Consider the following 17,543-nt stretch of genomic DNA (forward strand, 5'->3'; position numbering starts at 1 on the left):
AAACACACACAGGTTCATAAACACAGAGAACCCATCGAGAAACTCTACTTCAGTCCAGTCAAGTTTCACTATATAGTGGCATTTCTATTTGATTTGACCCTTGATGTAATGATGTAATGATGTAAGCTCTTGCAGAAGTTAAAGTGTGCTGCGTAACACAAGACTGAACCTCACTGGTTCTCACACGCATCAAGCAAACATACTTGAGCTTCTGTTTACCACGACTGATGTGAGTTGATGAATGTTTATATGTGAATATAGGAAAAATTAAATCTGTTCATCATATAAAGCGATCGAGTCTCTTCAGAAAATGTGAACTAAACTACTACATTTTTTAACTTTGTTACTTTATGAACGTTTAGAAGCGTCGAAGTGTCAGTTGCACAGACTGTCTATGGAGGGACAGAAAGCTCTCAGATTTCATCAAAAATATGTTCATTTGTGTTCAGAAGATGAACGAAAGTCTTACGGGTTTGTAACGACACAAGGGTTGGTAATTAATGGCAGAATTTTCATTTTTGGGTGAACTAACCCTTTAAATCATATTTCTGAAATAGAGCTGTAGTGGTGAAGGCATTTCCCTTGCTGTAATTTTGAGTGGCACGATATGCACTATTATCGCCACTTATTTATTTATTTGTTACTATATAAATGAAATATAGGCGACATATTCAGTAACCAATGTAACCGAAACTAAACAGCGTTTAAACAGGAAGTGAAGTAAACAGAAGACAATCTCAAAATACCGAGTCAAAACGAATGTCAAAATAAAGGTCCACATATCAGAACATAAACCTGACAATAAGCTCGTTCGGCTATTTGTATATGTATAACAGTTCCGATCCTCTAATCTGACTGGACAAGAGGCTTTCTGCTGATATTTCACCAGTATCATCGTCTTCGTCTCTGCGCATAGACTGGCTGTCACTCAGAGCACAGTTACAGTATTACACCACTGGGTGGCGGCAAGAGATTGACTTTGAGAGAGTCATTAAACTGTTTGTTCAACGATCACATTCAAAAATGCTTATTCATTAATAGGTAGACGTAATGAAACAAGGTGCTAATTATTTTAACTTTGAACTTCACTTTTCAAGGCTCAGCTGACCAGCAACGCGTCTCATGGGTAACGCTGAAGCTGATGCTTCACTTAATAGAGACCAATGGCACTGACCAGCGCTGCCGCCATTCATGGTAAATACCCTTAAACATTAAGAGGATTATACAACAAAGATTTCGCTTTCCTTAGACACGGCAACCTTTTCACGAATATATATGACTTGACCTCAAAGACAGACGCAGGTAATCACACACGTTCAGTCGATCTCTCTCATTCACTGTCTGTTAAATGCCTCTGTACAAATCTCCATGATAAACACAGTCTTGTTATCATTATTAACTTATTTAACATTCAATACACATGAACTAAGTTCAGAACAAGAAGGATATATATACTTATGACAAAAGGAAACATTCATTCCTCTGCGGTTGTCAGTATCGCGTCACTACAATATTGAGGTTATCGCTACAGCTCTATCTTGAAAACAAGAAGTTAATTCAGGACTAAATGAAGCACATTTCAGGTTACCTGAGAAAACATTTTATTTTACAGTGCTGTGTTTACTGTACCATTCTTTATAATATAATATATAATTTGTGCTGTCAAACAATTAAAAATTAACTACACTAATCACACATTTTTCTGTGATTAATCGCAATTAAAAACACTGACTTTTTATACGTTTTTAATATTTTTTATAATGTAATAATTTCACAGTTAATCTCCAAATTAATGTAGAAGCAACATAAAGACAGTATATTTTAAATACTTGTTTTATGGCATCTTTTTATGAATGAATCAGGATCACTGATACTATACAGCTACTTGTGTCTCGATGATGTCCCCCCACTTTTAAACATTAATTATATCCATTCAACATTAGTGTTTTGAAAGCTATAATTTTCTTAACATTTATAGACTTCAAAAAAATTTAACAACTTTTAATTTAAGTGAATTTACCACAATCCTCACATAAACCCATAATAAATGTCATATTTACCTGTGGCCATATTTACCAGTACCTGTGTCTAACAGGTTGGAAATTTAATAAAGTTATCAAACAGTCTGCACTGCATAACTTATAAATTAAATATAGATGAATCCTTATTAAAGATACAAAAGTTATTTTCTTTATTAAAGAGCAGTGAGTTTTATTCTCTGTTCCCTTCAGTGGCGGCTGGTGGAGGGCACACACAATTTTAGCAGTCAGACCCTTACGAAATGAAAATATATTTCCCAATATATTAATTATCAATAAATGATATAACAGTATATTTGAAAATATACATAATAATATATTGTGTTAATATATTACAATATATTGAATGATACATAAGGAATAGCCGCTTTTCATATATTGAAAAAAATATGACAATATATTTACTAATATATCTATATATTTACTAATGTAATTTTATATTCAGTAATACACTTCATAATATATATAGTACCAGTCAAAAGTTTGGAAATATTACTATTTTTAATGTTTTTGAAAGAAGTCTCTTATTCTCATCAAGCCTGCAGTTAAAAAACAAACAGTAATATTATGAAATATTATTACAATTTAAAATAATGGTTCTCTTTTTTCATATATTTTAAAATGTACTTTATTTTTGTGATGCAAAGCTGAATTTTCATCAGCAAGTACTCCAGTCTTTGGTGTCTTATGATCCTTCAGAAATCATTCTAATATGATGATTTGATACTCAGTTATTATCAATGATGGAAACAGTTGTGCTGTTTAATATATTTTTTTGGAATACTTTTTTCAGGATTCATTGATGAGTAAAACGTTAACAGCATTTATTCATTAAAACAGCATTTATTCAAAATAAAAACATTTCTAACAATATAAATCGTTACCATCACCTTTTATCAATTTAACGCATCCTTGTTGAATTAAAGTACTAATTTCTTAAAAAAAAAATAGTTATTGTTCCCAAACTTTTGAACGGTAGTGTATATTGTTACAAAAGATTTATATTCTAAATAAATACAGTTCTTTTAACTTTTTATTCATCAAATAATCCTGAAAAGTATCTCAGGTTATAAAAAAAATATTAAGCAGCACAACTGTTTCCAACATTGATCATAAATCAGCATATTAGAATGATTTCTGAAGGATCATAAGACACCAAAGACTGGAGAACTTGCTGATGAAAATTCAGCTTTGCATCACAAAAATAAATTACATTTTAAAGTATATTAAAAAAGAGAACCATTATTTTAAATTGTAATAATATTTCATAATATTATTATTATTATTATTTAATTTTTTTAACTGCAGGCTTGATGAGCATAAGAGACTTCTTTCAAAAACATTAACAATAGTAATGTTTCCAAACTTTTGACTGGTACTGTAGATGCATGTGATCAGATATGGTACTGTCTGTGTAATATATTGCAGATATGTTTACTCATGCATATAAACACATACTGTATATAGAAAAATATATAATGTACTATATTTCTTATATTTTATAATTACTTACATTATAAACATTTCATATTTTCAAGCTAGTTAACAAAAGCACAAGCACGCCTGCATGTACTAAAAGTATTTAGCCAGGAGACTATCACTGTGCTGAGGAGCGCACAGACATTACTTCTAATATAGTAAATACAGTCTTAATGGTGTTTGGGCAATCGTCAGCCGAACCACAGGCTCTACTCTTCAGCATTATAGTAACTCACACATACCAGAAAACCTTTGAAATTCCAAAATAATAGAGGATTAAACACTATCAAATCTCCCCCTATATTAATATTGAGTAAAACACATCAAATAACACTTAATTTTAACATTTGCTCTCCTTTAACAGTCAGAAGCAAAGCATGCTGGGAATTAGAAATCTGTTGCAACTCCATGAATGTGTTTGTTTGTGTATATATATATATATATATATATATATATATATATATATATATATGTGTGTGTGTGTGTGTGTGTGTGTGTGTGAACATACATTCACATTTATATGGGAACATGTATGTGCGATATATGTACACAATAAAGGATAAACCTTTGTGAGTATTACTTTTAATGCTATTTTTGTCTTCATTTCTATGTATGTATGTCTATGTCTATCTTTATATGTATTAATATATAGCCATTCATGGCCAATGCATATATTGCAGTATATAAAAAAATATAAGCACTAGTTTCCCATATATGGAAATGTATTATGTAATACATCGCATTATATGTTGCAGTATATTCCCATATATGTTTGTTCTGTAAGGGGATCCCCATCCAAGGTTTTTTAACTGCTTTAAAATGGCTTTTTTGGTCACTTTTAGACAGAATATTTGCAGAAAACGACACATATACAGGAAGACAATATAAATGTAATTTAAAAAATAAAAAATTCAACCTTCCATCCTTTAAATGTCCGTGTAAAAGAGCATGTTCGGCCGTTCAGTGAAGATGATTGCTGTAGCCTATGGGGCAGATTTACTAAATGGCAAATTAGTGTGAGCGCAGTTTCGAAACAGCGCCGATGGGAGTGGAAAGTTCTGCACGTGATCTACTGACGACATGCAAATGAAAGAACACAGACACAGACAGATCATTTCCATAATGACCAACGCAATCTACCGAGAGCAGTGCAAATTAGCATCTAGTTTAAGACGTAGTTGTTTACGGCAGTAAATAATGGTGCGAACACCAGTACATGGATGAGCGCAAACTTTAGTAAATCACCTTGCGTAAATCATTTAAATACTCTCCTCCTATAATTATTTTGCAAAAATAAATGTATCTACAACTTTCAGCCCTAATTTTTCACTGTGTGTCTTTAGTACATCCTGACAGTAGTTTTTTAACGCCAAAAGAGGGTTTGCACTGGCCCTAAATCTGGCCCTATATCTTAGCTTAGACTATAGGTCTTCCTTCATTTTTAATTTGTAGCTGTTGCGATCAGATATTCACTATCTCTACTCTCCATGGTACATCAGTGATAGAAGTTCAAACTAATATCAAGTAATTTGCGTCTCTTCGATGATTGGTTGACATCTCAAGGGAGGCTAGCCTCCTCTACCATGTTACTTTTCTGAACACTTCTAATCGCTGAAAGTGAAATAGTCAATGGTGATAGGCAATTTTTTTGTTTACCAATGGAGTTACACTTGAAGAGGTGAAATTACACACAATAAATACACATTCTGAGACATTTTCACCCAAAAACTTTTCACCTGTGCCTCCCCTGACAATCCGCCACTGTAACCCCATAAGACTTTCGTTCATCTTTGGAACACAAATTAAGAATTTTTTTATGAAATCTGAGAGCTCTCTCACTTCTTCATAGGCTGCTAGGTAATTTCATCTGCTGGCCCAGAAATGTTAGTAAAGACATTGTTAAAATAGTCCAAGTGACTACAGTGACTCAAACTTAAGTTTATCAAGCGACGAGAATACTTTTTGTGCACAAAAAACAAACAAAAATAATGACTTTATTCAACCATCTCTTCTCTTACATGTCATTCTCCTGTTGATGTAGTGTAACAGTGCAGCGCTATGTCAGAACGTATAGGCTCACTATTGGCCAGGATCACACACATGACCAGCGTCGGCCAAGCCTAATCTTTTTCTATTGCTTCCATCCCTTTGAATGGAAATTAATGCATAGATCATTAGATGTTTAACTTTTACAGACCCAAATAAAACATTTGAAGTTGCCAGACGTGATTAAATATATTTGTGTCCATTATATTTTTAAAATAATATATTTTCTATTAAGACACTTATTAGGTGTCATAATAAATAACATTAATAAAACAAGCACTTACGTGTTAAACAACAAGCATCAGTACTCGTACAGACAACACATTCAACCTGACAGCAGCTCAGAAGCATCTGAATGATTCAATTTATTCACTTTCTCTAACATGCTGTCTTCACTAATATGACAGTTTGTTCTGTGTAATATTTTTGCATTCCAGTATTATATAATATAATATTATAATATCTACAAAAATATGACATGATTTATTTAAGAGTTTAAATAAATCTACAGCTAAGAAATTATGTTTGCATGTCTATCTCACACTTTGAACTGCTCACAGATGAGAATGAAATATATATTCTACTTTCTACCTCTCCTGATGCCCCTAGTTTGATTTCCCATTTTATGGATGTCTTTACGAGTCAGCTTGACATATCTACCTTATGTAGCGTCTGGACCAATCAGACACACAAATTATTAATTTATTTAATGAATAATCTGTGTAAACTCACTCTCCCAAATAAGGCCTGTGAAACGTTCCCCAAATGAAGCTAACACACTGGCAGGACGCGGTGTCTTGTTACAGGACACACACTGAAACTGATTTTACGAGCGAAAGGAATGTCCTGAGAGCTGCGACTCTCACTTAAACTCTTGCAGAGGAAGAGAAATAAAAACCCTGTTAATCCTATATATTCTATATATATATATATAACCACTTGATAAATGTGTAAACATGTATCTAATTTTCCCACTTCATGATTTTCCTTTAATGTGGTTGTCTTTTGTATTCGTGTAAACTCTATTCGGTTAATATTTCAGACTTTGGATAATATGGTTAACCAGATCAAATGTGTGGCATTTTTGGTCTCTATAAACTCCAATCTTCATCCCCGTTTTGTTCATTTACATTACATTCTGCTAACTTTGTGACGCATTAGTATTATAAGCATCTTAAAGATTCTTGTGTTAAACATCCAATCAAATTGCATGTTCAAAGGGACAATGGGTCGTAAAAATTTCCCTCCAAAGGGAAATCTTCTCATTGGCTCACACAGCTCCAGAGGTTGTGCCATCTTCACGCTTTAAAGTCACTGATCAGCTCTTAGCTCTCGCTTAGTCCCTTTCTGAAATGCTGACGTGAAGATGATGCTGAACTAGAAACTTCTAAGGACCCACCAAGCTTGTGCCAGGCTGCGGCCTTGTCTTTCCATTCACCAAAGATACTCTGACTACCACTGGTTCTCTCTCATCAAGACCACATCAGCAAAGATCAACTGGAGCCTCAACAAATTGCATCAGGACAGTTTAATTCAAATGGCCGAGACATGCAAGTATCAAACTCAGTCTCATTATTTGATACATTAAGTATTACCCCTTTAAAGAAGGGCGTTTTAGAACTAAACTGATGGTTTGCTCAAGGCTGTTGATCTGCTGACAAACAATGATTTCAAACAATGCTATAATTTCTTGCTTTCCTGTATTCTGCTTCAGCTCTCTTTCCCTTGGTAAACTGTATGCATGTATGTGTGTGTATGTTAGAGTAGTTTAAGTGTTTAAACTAGTTAATAAAATCTTGTTCATGTCACACGTAAAGTTGTCCTTGTCTCAAGCTCATAACTGCAGTCACTAATCATTTAGATTTTTGCTACTGCTCTTAGTAGTACTGTAAATTAAGAAAGACATTTCCCATGCCCCGGAAATGTACATTTCTTAGAGTTAATAAACAATTAATCCTGAGTGTTCACGGGATAAACAGGCTAATTGATTGTAATATTAATGACAGTAAGTTAATTATATTAACTGATCCAAATATTCATAATCAATTATAACCAGTTATTATTGATTATTAATATTTCATAGAGCTAATTTGCTACACTTATATCTAAAAGATTCCTGGGAAAAGGATTTGGGTATTCAGATAACTGACGAAGAATGGACAGACTCTATCAAGGTCATAAACACATGTTCTATTAACTCAAAGCACTAACTAATTCAATATAAAGTAGTTCATGGGCTTCATTATTCAACCCCTCCAACCAGGGTGGGAATTATGTAATTTTAGGGGCAAGGCCATTTGGCCTCCACCTTTTCTTTTTTTTTAGGGGCACCAAGGCCATATGGCAGGGCACAAAGGCCATTGAGTACAATTCGATGGTTTTCCCATTCAGATTGATACCATAACATCCTAATTTGGAATAAGACATGGATTATGACTTTTTTAATAGAGAGAGAGAGAGAGAGAGAGAGAGAGCACCATTACATCCAGAAGGTATACACCCTCACACAACAATAGAAACACCACAAATGCCAATAAAAGCATTCAGAAACAACACAATTGCCAATAAAAGCATTCAAAATATTCATTCAGTCCTCTATATCATGTGAGTGTGAGAGAGAGAACCATTTCATCCAGAAGGTATACACCCTCACAACAATAGAAACAACATAAATGCCAATAAAAGCATTCAGAAACAACACAAATGCCAATAAAAGCATTCAAAATATTCATTCAGTCCTCTATATCATGTGAGAATGTGAGTTATTAATTATGATTATCAAAGTTTACATTCAATATAGGCTATAAACAAATTGTGTGTAAACATTTTATAATTTGCCTATACATACATACATATACATATATATAACATAAATTGTAAGAATATGACTAATAGTAAAGACTAGTACTAATAAATAAACATTAGGCCTATGCTAAAGTTATTAAATAGCAGTCCCAAACTAGTTTTTGTTAATACAATATTGGTATGAGCCACTACAGTCATTTAAAAATATAAAAAATAACACAAAGAAAAAATAGTGGCATTTTGGGGTTAATATGGAAAGGACAGTTACCATGGTGAATAGAATAGAATGAAAATCATACCTGCATTACTTTTATTTCGTGTAATTTACAACGTAACGGCGTTGCATGCTCGTAGTTTCTTTTGCACTTGATCAGTGAGGCGATACAGCGTGCGCGCCGCCGCATTTGCGCGTGCAATTGAAGAGTGTGCGCTACGAGTACAGGATAACGGCTGACAGGACAAGAAAGTCCGTTTTTCTGAGGTGAAAAACTTTATCTCAGCGTACACTTATGTCACTGCCTGGGTTTGTGCTGGGTTTTCTGAAGTAGTCATGATTCGCCTCTCATAACATAACATGCTCTAAACACGCATGCAGAGTGGAAAAGGAGGCGCGGGGAGCAAGGACATTTGAACTATATCTATATGCGATATGGTCTAATTCCATATCGCATTTCAAAAATATATCGATATATTTTTTATATCGATATATCGCCCAGCCCTACACTGCACCTGCGCGAATCCACGAACTAATTGAAGTTCAGAGACTACTTGGGTGGCTCGCTGTAATTCAAAGCAAGCCCACTATGCCGCACTGGCGCTTTATACATGGAACTTGGACAGGGCCAGGGCACACAGGCCACTGTGGCCGTACGATGATTTTTTTTTCACGGGGCATGAAGGCCAAAGTGTAGGGCAACGGCGGCCATGGCCGCGTGGCCGCGGTATAATTCCCACCCTGCCTCCAACCCCCTCCAACACTCCTTCGGATGAGACGTAAAACCGAGGTCCTGACTCTCATCCAAGTGGATGCTGCACATTGGTGGTGGTAGAGGAGATTCCCCCCTTCTATGTAAAGCGCTTTGAGGTCTCAGAAAAAGCGCTATATAAATGTAACGAATTATTATTATTATTATTATCTCCTCTAATTGTAACAAATGTGAATCTGCTGAGGGCTCTCTGGGACATCTCTTCTGGTCATGCCCGAAGCTTTATGAGTTTTGGATGGGGAATTATCGGATTCTACTCTGAGGCATATTCTTGTGACCAAGCTGGTCTAGCTCTCTTCATGGCTTCGTCCCATCAAATTCAAAAAGTCGTCCAATATGGAATGGTGGAAGCTAAAAAAACATACTCTCTTTATGGAAAAAACCCACTTTTTAAATCTTGGCTGTCTGAACTCTCTACCACTTCGCATTTAGAGAGACTTATGGCTCGTTTCCACCGAGCGGTACGGTACAGTACAGTACAGTACGATTCAGGACGGTAAACCCTCATCCGGCTTACTTGATAGGCGTGGTGTGGCACTCAACACGCTCTGCTACTCCGGTTATCTAACGGCACTCTGCCTCTTTTCGTTTTCATTTAAAGAAATCTTAAACATTATAGCCACACAAATGTGGTTCAGGCAACACGTATTGATTAGATTCATTGAACGTTAGCCTATTTATAACAAAACGAAATATAAAACACAACCCTACCTCTTTTCGTTTAAAATTAAAAAATATTAAACATATTAATATGGTCTAGGCAATAAGTGCATTTGTACTAAACAACAGATGTTGCAGTGAACAACATTACAGATCATCTTCACTGTAATAAAATTAAAAATGGCAAAACTCAACCCTGTCTCTTTTTTGTTAAATTTCAGTTTTATCAATAATAGCCTTTATAAAAGTATAAGTAAAAGGTACATGAAGCTATACAATAAGAGATAAAGCAAACAATTCAGTCAAACATACAAAGTCAGCGCTCTAGTCTAACGTTATAACGGTAAAGTTAAAAAACCTAACGTTGAATATATAAAGTCATGAAACTTTAAAACGATTGGCCAGGGAACAAATTATAGATTCACGAGACCAAAGATCGGCCGTTAGGTCTACACAAGACGAACTATATCTCATGTTTAACCACTACAGAGACGTCAGAGTCAGCAGCAAACGTCAGAATGAATAGCCGAGGAAAGGCGTTTCCAGGCGGGGTACATTAGCGCCAAGCGCCCAGTGATCAGTTGGAATTGATCTCACAACCTGGATCAAATTTACATAAATCTTTATAAATAAACCATAGATTTGAGCTTTAAACAACTACATTATCACCTGAAAAACTCTTAAACTACATTTCGTGACACAATGACAGTAGTATTATATTTCAACGGTATATTAAAAAATGGTGCTGCTTATGTTGTCATTCCCCTTGTAGCACATGCAAGTGATGATTCTCTGTCAACCAATCAACATCCTGCAGTGAGTCTAGCTCCACCCGTTAGTACCGTACCACTGTGCTGGGTACCCCAACGGAAGGGTACAGAAAAAGTAGTACGGTACGGTTCGGCATTTTGGTACCATTCACAACTTTTGACAGTGGAAACGGAAATAATTGCAGACCGTACTGTACTGCACTGTACTGTACCGCACCACTCAATGAAAATGAGCCATTAGACACAACCTTTCAGGTAACATTGTTGGCTTCGAGGTCACCTGGGAACCTTTTCTTATTCATCTATCAAATGTAAAGGATAACAGTTTAAATGTTTGATCCTTTTATTGTTTGCATGATCACCACATTGCCTGTGCCCACGGGCCTAGAAATATATGTATAACATTATAAAAAATATGTTTTAAACTGGAGAAAGTGATGTAATTCAACAGTTGTAAAATCACCCTTTTTTTCTTGTCGTTGTCTTTTTGTACTGCTATATGTTGACCTTAAATTCAAAATAAAAACATAATATATATAAAATGATGACTTCATTTTCATGATCAACATACTTGAGTTTGTCCAGATGTTTGAGTGTATCAGAGAGCAGCTTCAGTCCTGAATCTCCTGGGTGATTGCAGCTCAGATCCAGCTCTCTCAGGTGTGAAGGGTTTGAACTCAGAGCTGATGCCAGAGCAGCACAACCTTCCTCTGTCACCAAACAGCAAGATAATCTATAACAACAAGTGTTCATGTTATTGCGCTTCATTTTTACAAATGTTTTAGATATTTTTCTAGGATTTGTGATACAGCGGCAGGGATGCAGGATGTGGGGATACTGAGGGTCCTGCAGCACCCCTTATACAGGACTATAAATACAACACTGCAAAAAGTTTCAAAAACAAATCAATAAGTTGTTTTATGTTCTAACCAATATGCAGGTTTGTGGGCAGCTGGGGTGGGCGATATGACCAAAATCTTATATCACGATACGAGTAATTTTATTTCACAATAACGATATATAATCACAGTATAATTATTTTCACTTCAAAAGGGTCTTATTATGCCCTTTTACAAAGTCTTGATTTTGTTTTTGGGGTGTATTGGAATGTACATTGTTACAATTTATATAGAACATTTTTCACATATTTGACATTATTACAGCACCTCTCCCCCAAGTCTGGCCCGAATGTGCCGTTTATTGGTAATATTAAGATGTCTCTTACCGTAGTCCAAAAAATAAAAAAATAATGAAATAGAAAAACAATTCCATACTGGGAAGAAGAACATTAAAAGATGTCTTCTGAAGAAACCCCACTTACTTTCAGGCAATACTGTTAAAGTGGGACACTTGTATTGTCAAAGTGGAATACTTAATTTTTCTTCTTAAAAAAATTCTAGACAGGGAACTGTTCTTGAACATTAACATATTTAATGAATACATGTATAGCTCAAACCTCAATATGTTGAGTTGACAGTTTGGACTCTTTAGTCCCTTACAGAGCAGCTTCACCCCTGAATCCTGCAGGTCATTCTTACTCAGGTCCAGCTCTCTCAGGGGGGAGTTTGGTGATTGTAGAGCTGAAGCCACAATTTCACAGTGCTGATCAGTGAGTTTACAGCATGTTAATCTGAAAAAGGAGAACTAATAGGATTAATTTGGTTGAAAATGAAATCAACATATAACTGCAACAATTTAAATAGTATTTTGCTTGTTAATATAAATCCATAAATTACTCATTAAAACTAATAACTAATTCTTTCAAATTATGTTCACATAGGGCTCCGTTTTTTTGTTTTTTGGCTGAATGGCATTACATTACATTATATATATTATATTATATTATATTATATTATATATATATATATATATATATATATATATATATATATATATATATATATATATATGGGCATTTTCTACTTTTTAAGGAAATGTCTTAATAAAAAAATTAAAAATTGCAAATAGTTTTTTAGATATTTTTTCTAGAATTTGTGTTACATTGGCAGGGATGCAGGATATGGGGATGCTGTGGTTCCGGCAGCACACCTTATACAGGACTATAAATTACAACACTGCAAAAAGTTTCAAAAACAAATCAATAAATTATTTTATGTTCTAACCAATATGCAGGTATGTGGGTAGCTAGGGGTGTTCGATATAGGGCTGTGTGCTGAGTCCCCTGCTCTATACCCTCTACACCCACGACTGCACCCCTGCTCATAAGAGCAACACCTTTGTCAAATTTGCTGATGATACCACAGTAGTGGGGCTCATCACAAGGGGGGATGAGTCCAATTACAGAGACGAGGTGGAGAAATTGGTGGGGTGGTGCAGAGTTAACAACTTGCTCCTCAATACATCAAAGACCAAGGAACTCATTGTGGACTTCAGGAGGAAGAAAACGGTTATCCAGCCGCTGTTCATAGGCGGAACCTTTGTAGAGAGGGTCTCTGACTTCCGCTTCCTGGGAGTCAACATCATGGAGGACCTGACCTGTGCCGTCCACACCACTGAGCTAGTGAAGAAGACCCAGCAGAGACTCTACTTTCTAAGAGTTCTCAGGAGGAACAACATCCCCAAAAAACTGCTGGTGTCCTTCTATCGCTGTTCAATTGAGAGCATCCTGTCATCCTGTGTGGTTTCCAAGCTGCACTGTGGCACAGAGGAAAAAGCTCCAGTGTGTCATAAAGGCAGCACAGGAAATCACTGGTTGCCTCCTCCCCTCTCTGGAAGAACTTCACAGCTCCCGCTGCATCAAAAAGGCCAAAACCATCATGCAGGACTCATCACACCCCGGTCACACACTGTTCAGACTACTGCCGTCAGGCAGGAGATATAGGTCCATGAAAACAAGAACAAATAGACTACAAAACAGCTTTTATCCAACAGCCATAAGTGCATTAAATAATGCTGCTAAATTATAGTCCCCACCACTGATCTGTGTCAAAAGGGCCATGTGCAATTTTTAAATGTGGATGTCTGCATGGGTGTGTCTCCTGTGTGTTTTTAGTATTAATGTAGTAGTAGTATTTTTGTATTTTTAGATGTTTGTCACTTGACAAGGACTGTACTTAAATTTCGTTGTACCTGTTACAATGACAAATAAATATTCTATTCTATTCTATTCAATATGACCAAAATGTAATATCACGATGAGAGTAATTTTAATTCACAATAACGATATAAATCCCGATATAGTTATTTTTACTTTAAAAGGGTCCTATTATTCCCTTTTACGATGTCTTGATTTTGTTTTTGGGGTGTACTAAAAAACACATAATTTTTCACATATTTTACATTATTACAGCGCCTCTCCCCCCAGTCTATCCCGAACGTGCCATTTATTGATAATATTACGATGTCTCTTACCTTGGTTAAAAAAAAAAAAAAAAATATATATATATATATAATGATACAAATAAAAAAATAATAATACTGGGAAGAAGAACAATAAAAGACGTTGTCACATTGTCAGTTTGTTTTGATTTCTGTTCTTGTCTGGGTTTGGTTAAACTGTTAATTAGTTCCGTTCTGTCTTTCTCCGCCCCCTGCCTGTTTGTTTCTATGGTTTCTGATCTGATTTGAGTTTCACTTCAGCTTTGTCTCATTGATTAGTCTCATTAGTTCCTCTTATTTCTGTCTATTTAAAGCTGCAGTCGGCAAGTCTGGCAGATTGGGTCGATTAGCCAAAATTTTGAATGTTTACAACTCTCATGCCCCTCCCCACTACCAGCGAGCACCCTCCCATCGAGGTCGTGCTCGTCAGTGCGTCACTGTGCATGTGTACCTGATTTTCTGTGAACGCGTCCGTCTCTTCAGCATCTATCAACACCATGGACTCGGAGGTAGGCTGCCCTGGCTAATCTATCCATAGATAGCAATAACCGAGGAATTGGAAGCTTGTTAGTAGATTTTCTCTCCGCCATCACGCTTCATGCAATCTCCAGGCGAACTTCAGGCTTGGCGTGTGCATGTGATATTAACGTGCGCGAGTGAGGGGGGATCTGTGGCGTGTGCACGACCTGTGATTGACAGTCAGATCTCACACCCCCCTGCGCTGATTGGACCCGATGATCTGGGAGCGGTGGATTTTTGCAAAACAAATAACACGCTCCAGGTGGAGTTAGAAGCTCGGGTTTTTTTCTAAAACCATCTTATTTATGTTGTTCTGTCGGATTATAGTGTCAATTTCACTGAATATGATCAAAAAAATTTTGCCGACGGCAGCTTTAAGCCTTGTGTTTCTTTCTGTTCTTTGTCAGTTCTACGTTGCCTTGAGTTGGTTTTTCTGTTCTTGTTCTGGAGATTGTTTTGTGAAGTTTGAGTTCGTTTTTGAATAAAGCTGCTGCACTTAGATCCTGTTTCATCTCTGCTGCAACCACTGTGTAACATGTACGTCTTCTGAAGAAACCCCACTTACTTTCAGGCAATACTGTTAAAGTGGGACACTTGTATTGTCAAAGTGGATTACTTAATTTTTCTCCTTAAAAATTCTAGACAGGGAACTGCTCTTGAATATTAACATATTGAATGAATAAATGTGCAAGTCAAACCTCAATATGTTGAGTTGGCAGTTTGGACTCTTTAGTCCCTTACAGAACAGCTTCACTCCTGAATCCTGCAGGTCATTGTTACTCAGGTCCAGCTCTCTCAGGGGGGAGTTTGGTGATTGTAGAGCTGAAGCCACAATTTCACAGTGCTGATCAGTGAGTTTACAGCATGTTAATCTGAAAAAGAAGAACTAATAGTATTAATTTGGTTGAAAATTAAATCAGCATATAACTGCATCAATTTATATAGTATTATGCTTGTGAATACAAACCTATAAATTACTCATTAAAACTAATAACTAATTCTTACAAATTATGGTCATATAGGGCTGGGCAATATGACCAAAAAAAATCATAACCTTTTTTTTTTTTTTTTTTTTAATGGCATTATGCGATATACACACAGTATATATGAAGAGTTCAGATGCAAAAGCCTCTAAGTGCCATCTGACATTTTCTTCTAAAATGATCATTTTTATCAAGCTCATATATTTAAGTTTAATAATTTCACTTAAATGGCAATGCAAATCACCTATTAATTGTCATTTAAGTTAAATTACTGAACTTAAATATACCAGCTTTATAAAAATGATAATTCTAGAAGAAAATTTCAGATGGCACTTAGAGGCTTTTGCATCTGAACTCTTCATATATATATATGGGTATTTTCTACTTAAAAAAAAAAAAAATGCATTTCATATCCTGCCCAATGTTGTCCTACAAACAAAGTTCATGTTGAAGGCTATGAAAACAATAGTAAATGTAACTTTGTAGGCTGTGCTATAAACATACATATAATGCAAAAAAAAAAAAAAAAAATATTCTTACATTGTAACAACAATATTACAATCTAAAAACCCAACAATGTTTTTCATAACTGAAGCTAAATTCACTGCAAATGAAAATAAATAATAAAAGCACAGACTAAACGGTAACTGGTAAAAGGCACACATTTACTCATCTGAGATTAGTAATTATATTAGCCCACATATGATTACCCCATTACAATAGTCACTTTACAGCTACTTATATTATAAAAATACATTTACTTGTAGGTTTAAAGTTCTACATATGCCGTCATTTAATGTGCACAACAAATATTCTAGAAAAACGCTCCTATTCTGTTGCGCTCTGTCTGTTTGGTGTGCAGCAGCGCTCGTTCACTGAAGTCTGTGAAGTTTACTATAGACTCGATTGCATAAGGTTTGTCCACTCCTGATAGCAAAATATTTTTGCATGACCTTCCAACATTTACAGATGGAGAATATACTTGTGAAATGTAAGTTATGCACTGAGGAAAACACCATGTCTCAACACATTAAACAGCACAAGTTTCTGTCAGAGCATCTGAAGGGGCAAGCGGTGTTAAACTATATACATTTACTATATATTAAGGCCTTCCAAATAACTCATAAGGTAACGCATGTCTCATATAGGACAAATTGAATTTAGCATTTTTCCTACAGCAGCTCACTCTGTGTCCTCCGTTATTTTTCAGATGTGCTCATAATATCAATCTAATGTATATCAATATAAAATGTGTTTCATTTTATATAGTTTATAAAAATAAATAAATATCTTGTCCAAACTCAATATACCGCCAAGACCTATGTTCATACTGTAATATGTTTAGATTTTCACACTCACAGAGCTTTTCTGCAGTTCCTCACAGCAGGTACCAGTCTCAATTTACCCTCTTTTGATTTGAAGTTGTACTTCATAAAGTCTAACTCATCCAGTGCCTCCTCTGACATCAGGATCATGTTTGCCAATGTTGAACATTGAGCAAGAGAAAGACTTTTTGTTTTTGTTTCAGAGTTTAAAAATGCCTGCATTTCTTTAACAACAGAATGATCCTTCATTTCAATCATGCAGTGTGACAGATTCATCCATCTTTCAGGACTGACATTGTTTTTTTGACCTCGTTTGAGGTTTTGGATTATTTTCTTGACGCTCTCTGGGTTGTTCTCTGTGTGAATCAGCACATCCTGTAAGAGTCTCTGGTTGGACTCCAGTGAGATGCCATGAAGGAATCGAAGGAAAAGATCCAGGTGTCCATTTTCACTCTTCAAGGCTTTATTCATTGCTCCCTTCAGAAACACATCTAGAAGAATATTCTCACACTGAGTTCTGGACTTTCCGGTGAGGAACTCTTTCAGAACTTCACTGTTCTTGTGTAAATAGCAGAAAAACACATACAGTGCT

The 17,543-nt window shown here is 35.5% G+C and overlaps 1 protein-coding gene across 1 annotated transcript in view; it reads right to left on the reverse strand.

The window, feature by feature from the left end:
* LOC309499923 (uncharacterized protein) overlaps positions 1–17,543 on the reverse strand; it is a 389,370-nt gene that overhangs the window by 143,562 nt on the left and 228,265 nt on the right. The window contains exons 18-20 of the mRNA XM_082171466.1: positions 15,342–15,515; positions 12,242–12,415; positions 11,357–11,518 (exon numbers count right to left, since the gene is read on the reverse strand). Of these exons, the coding sequence (XP_082027592.1) occupies positions 11,357–11,518; positions 12,242–12,415; positions 15,342–15,515 (510 nt within the window). The remainder of the gene's footprint in view (positions 1–11,356; positions 11,519–12,241; positions 12,416–15,341; positions 15,516–17,543) is intronic.

The sequence above is a fragment of the Leuciscus leuciscus genome (assembly GCF_965113295.1).
Source record: "Leuciscus leuciscus genome assembly, chromosome: 1".
Taxonomy (NCBI): domain Eukaryota; kingdom Metazoa; phylum Chordata; class Actinopteri; order Cypriniformes; family Leuciscidae; genus Leuciscus; species Leuciscus leuciscus.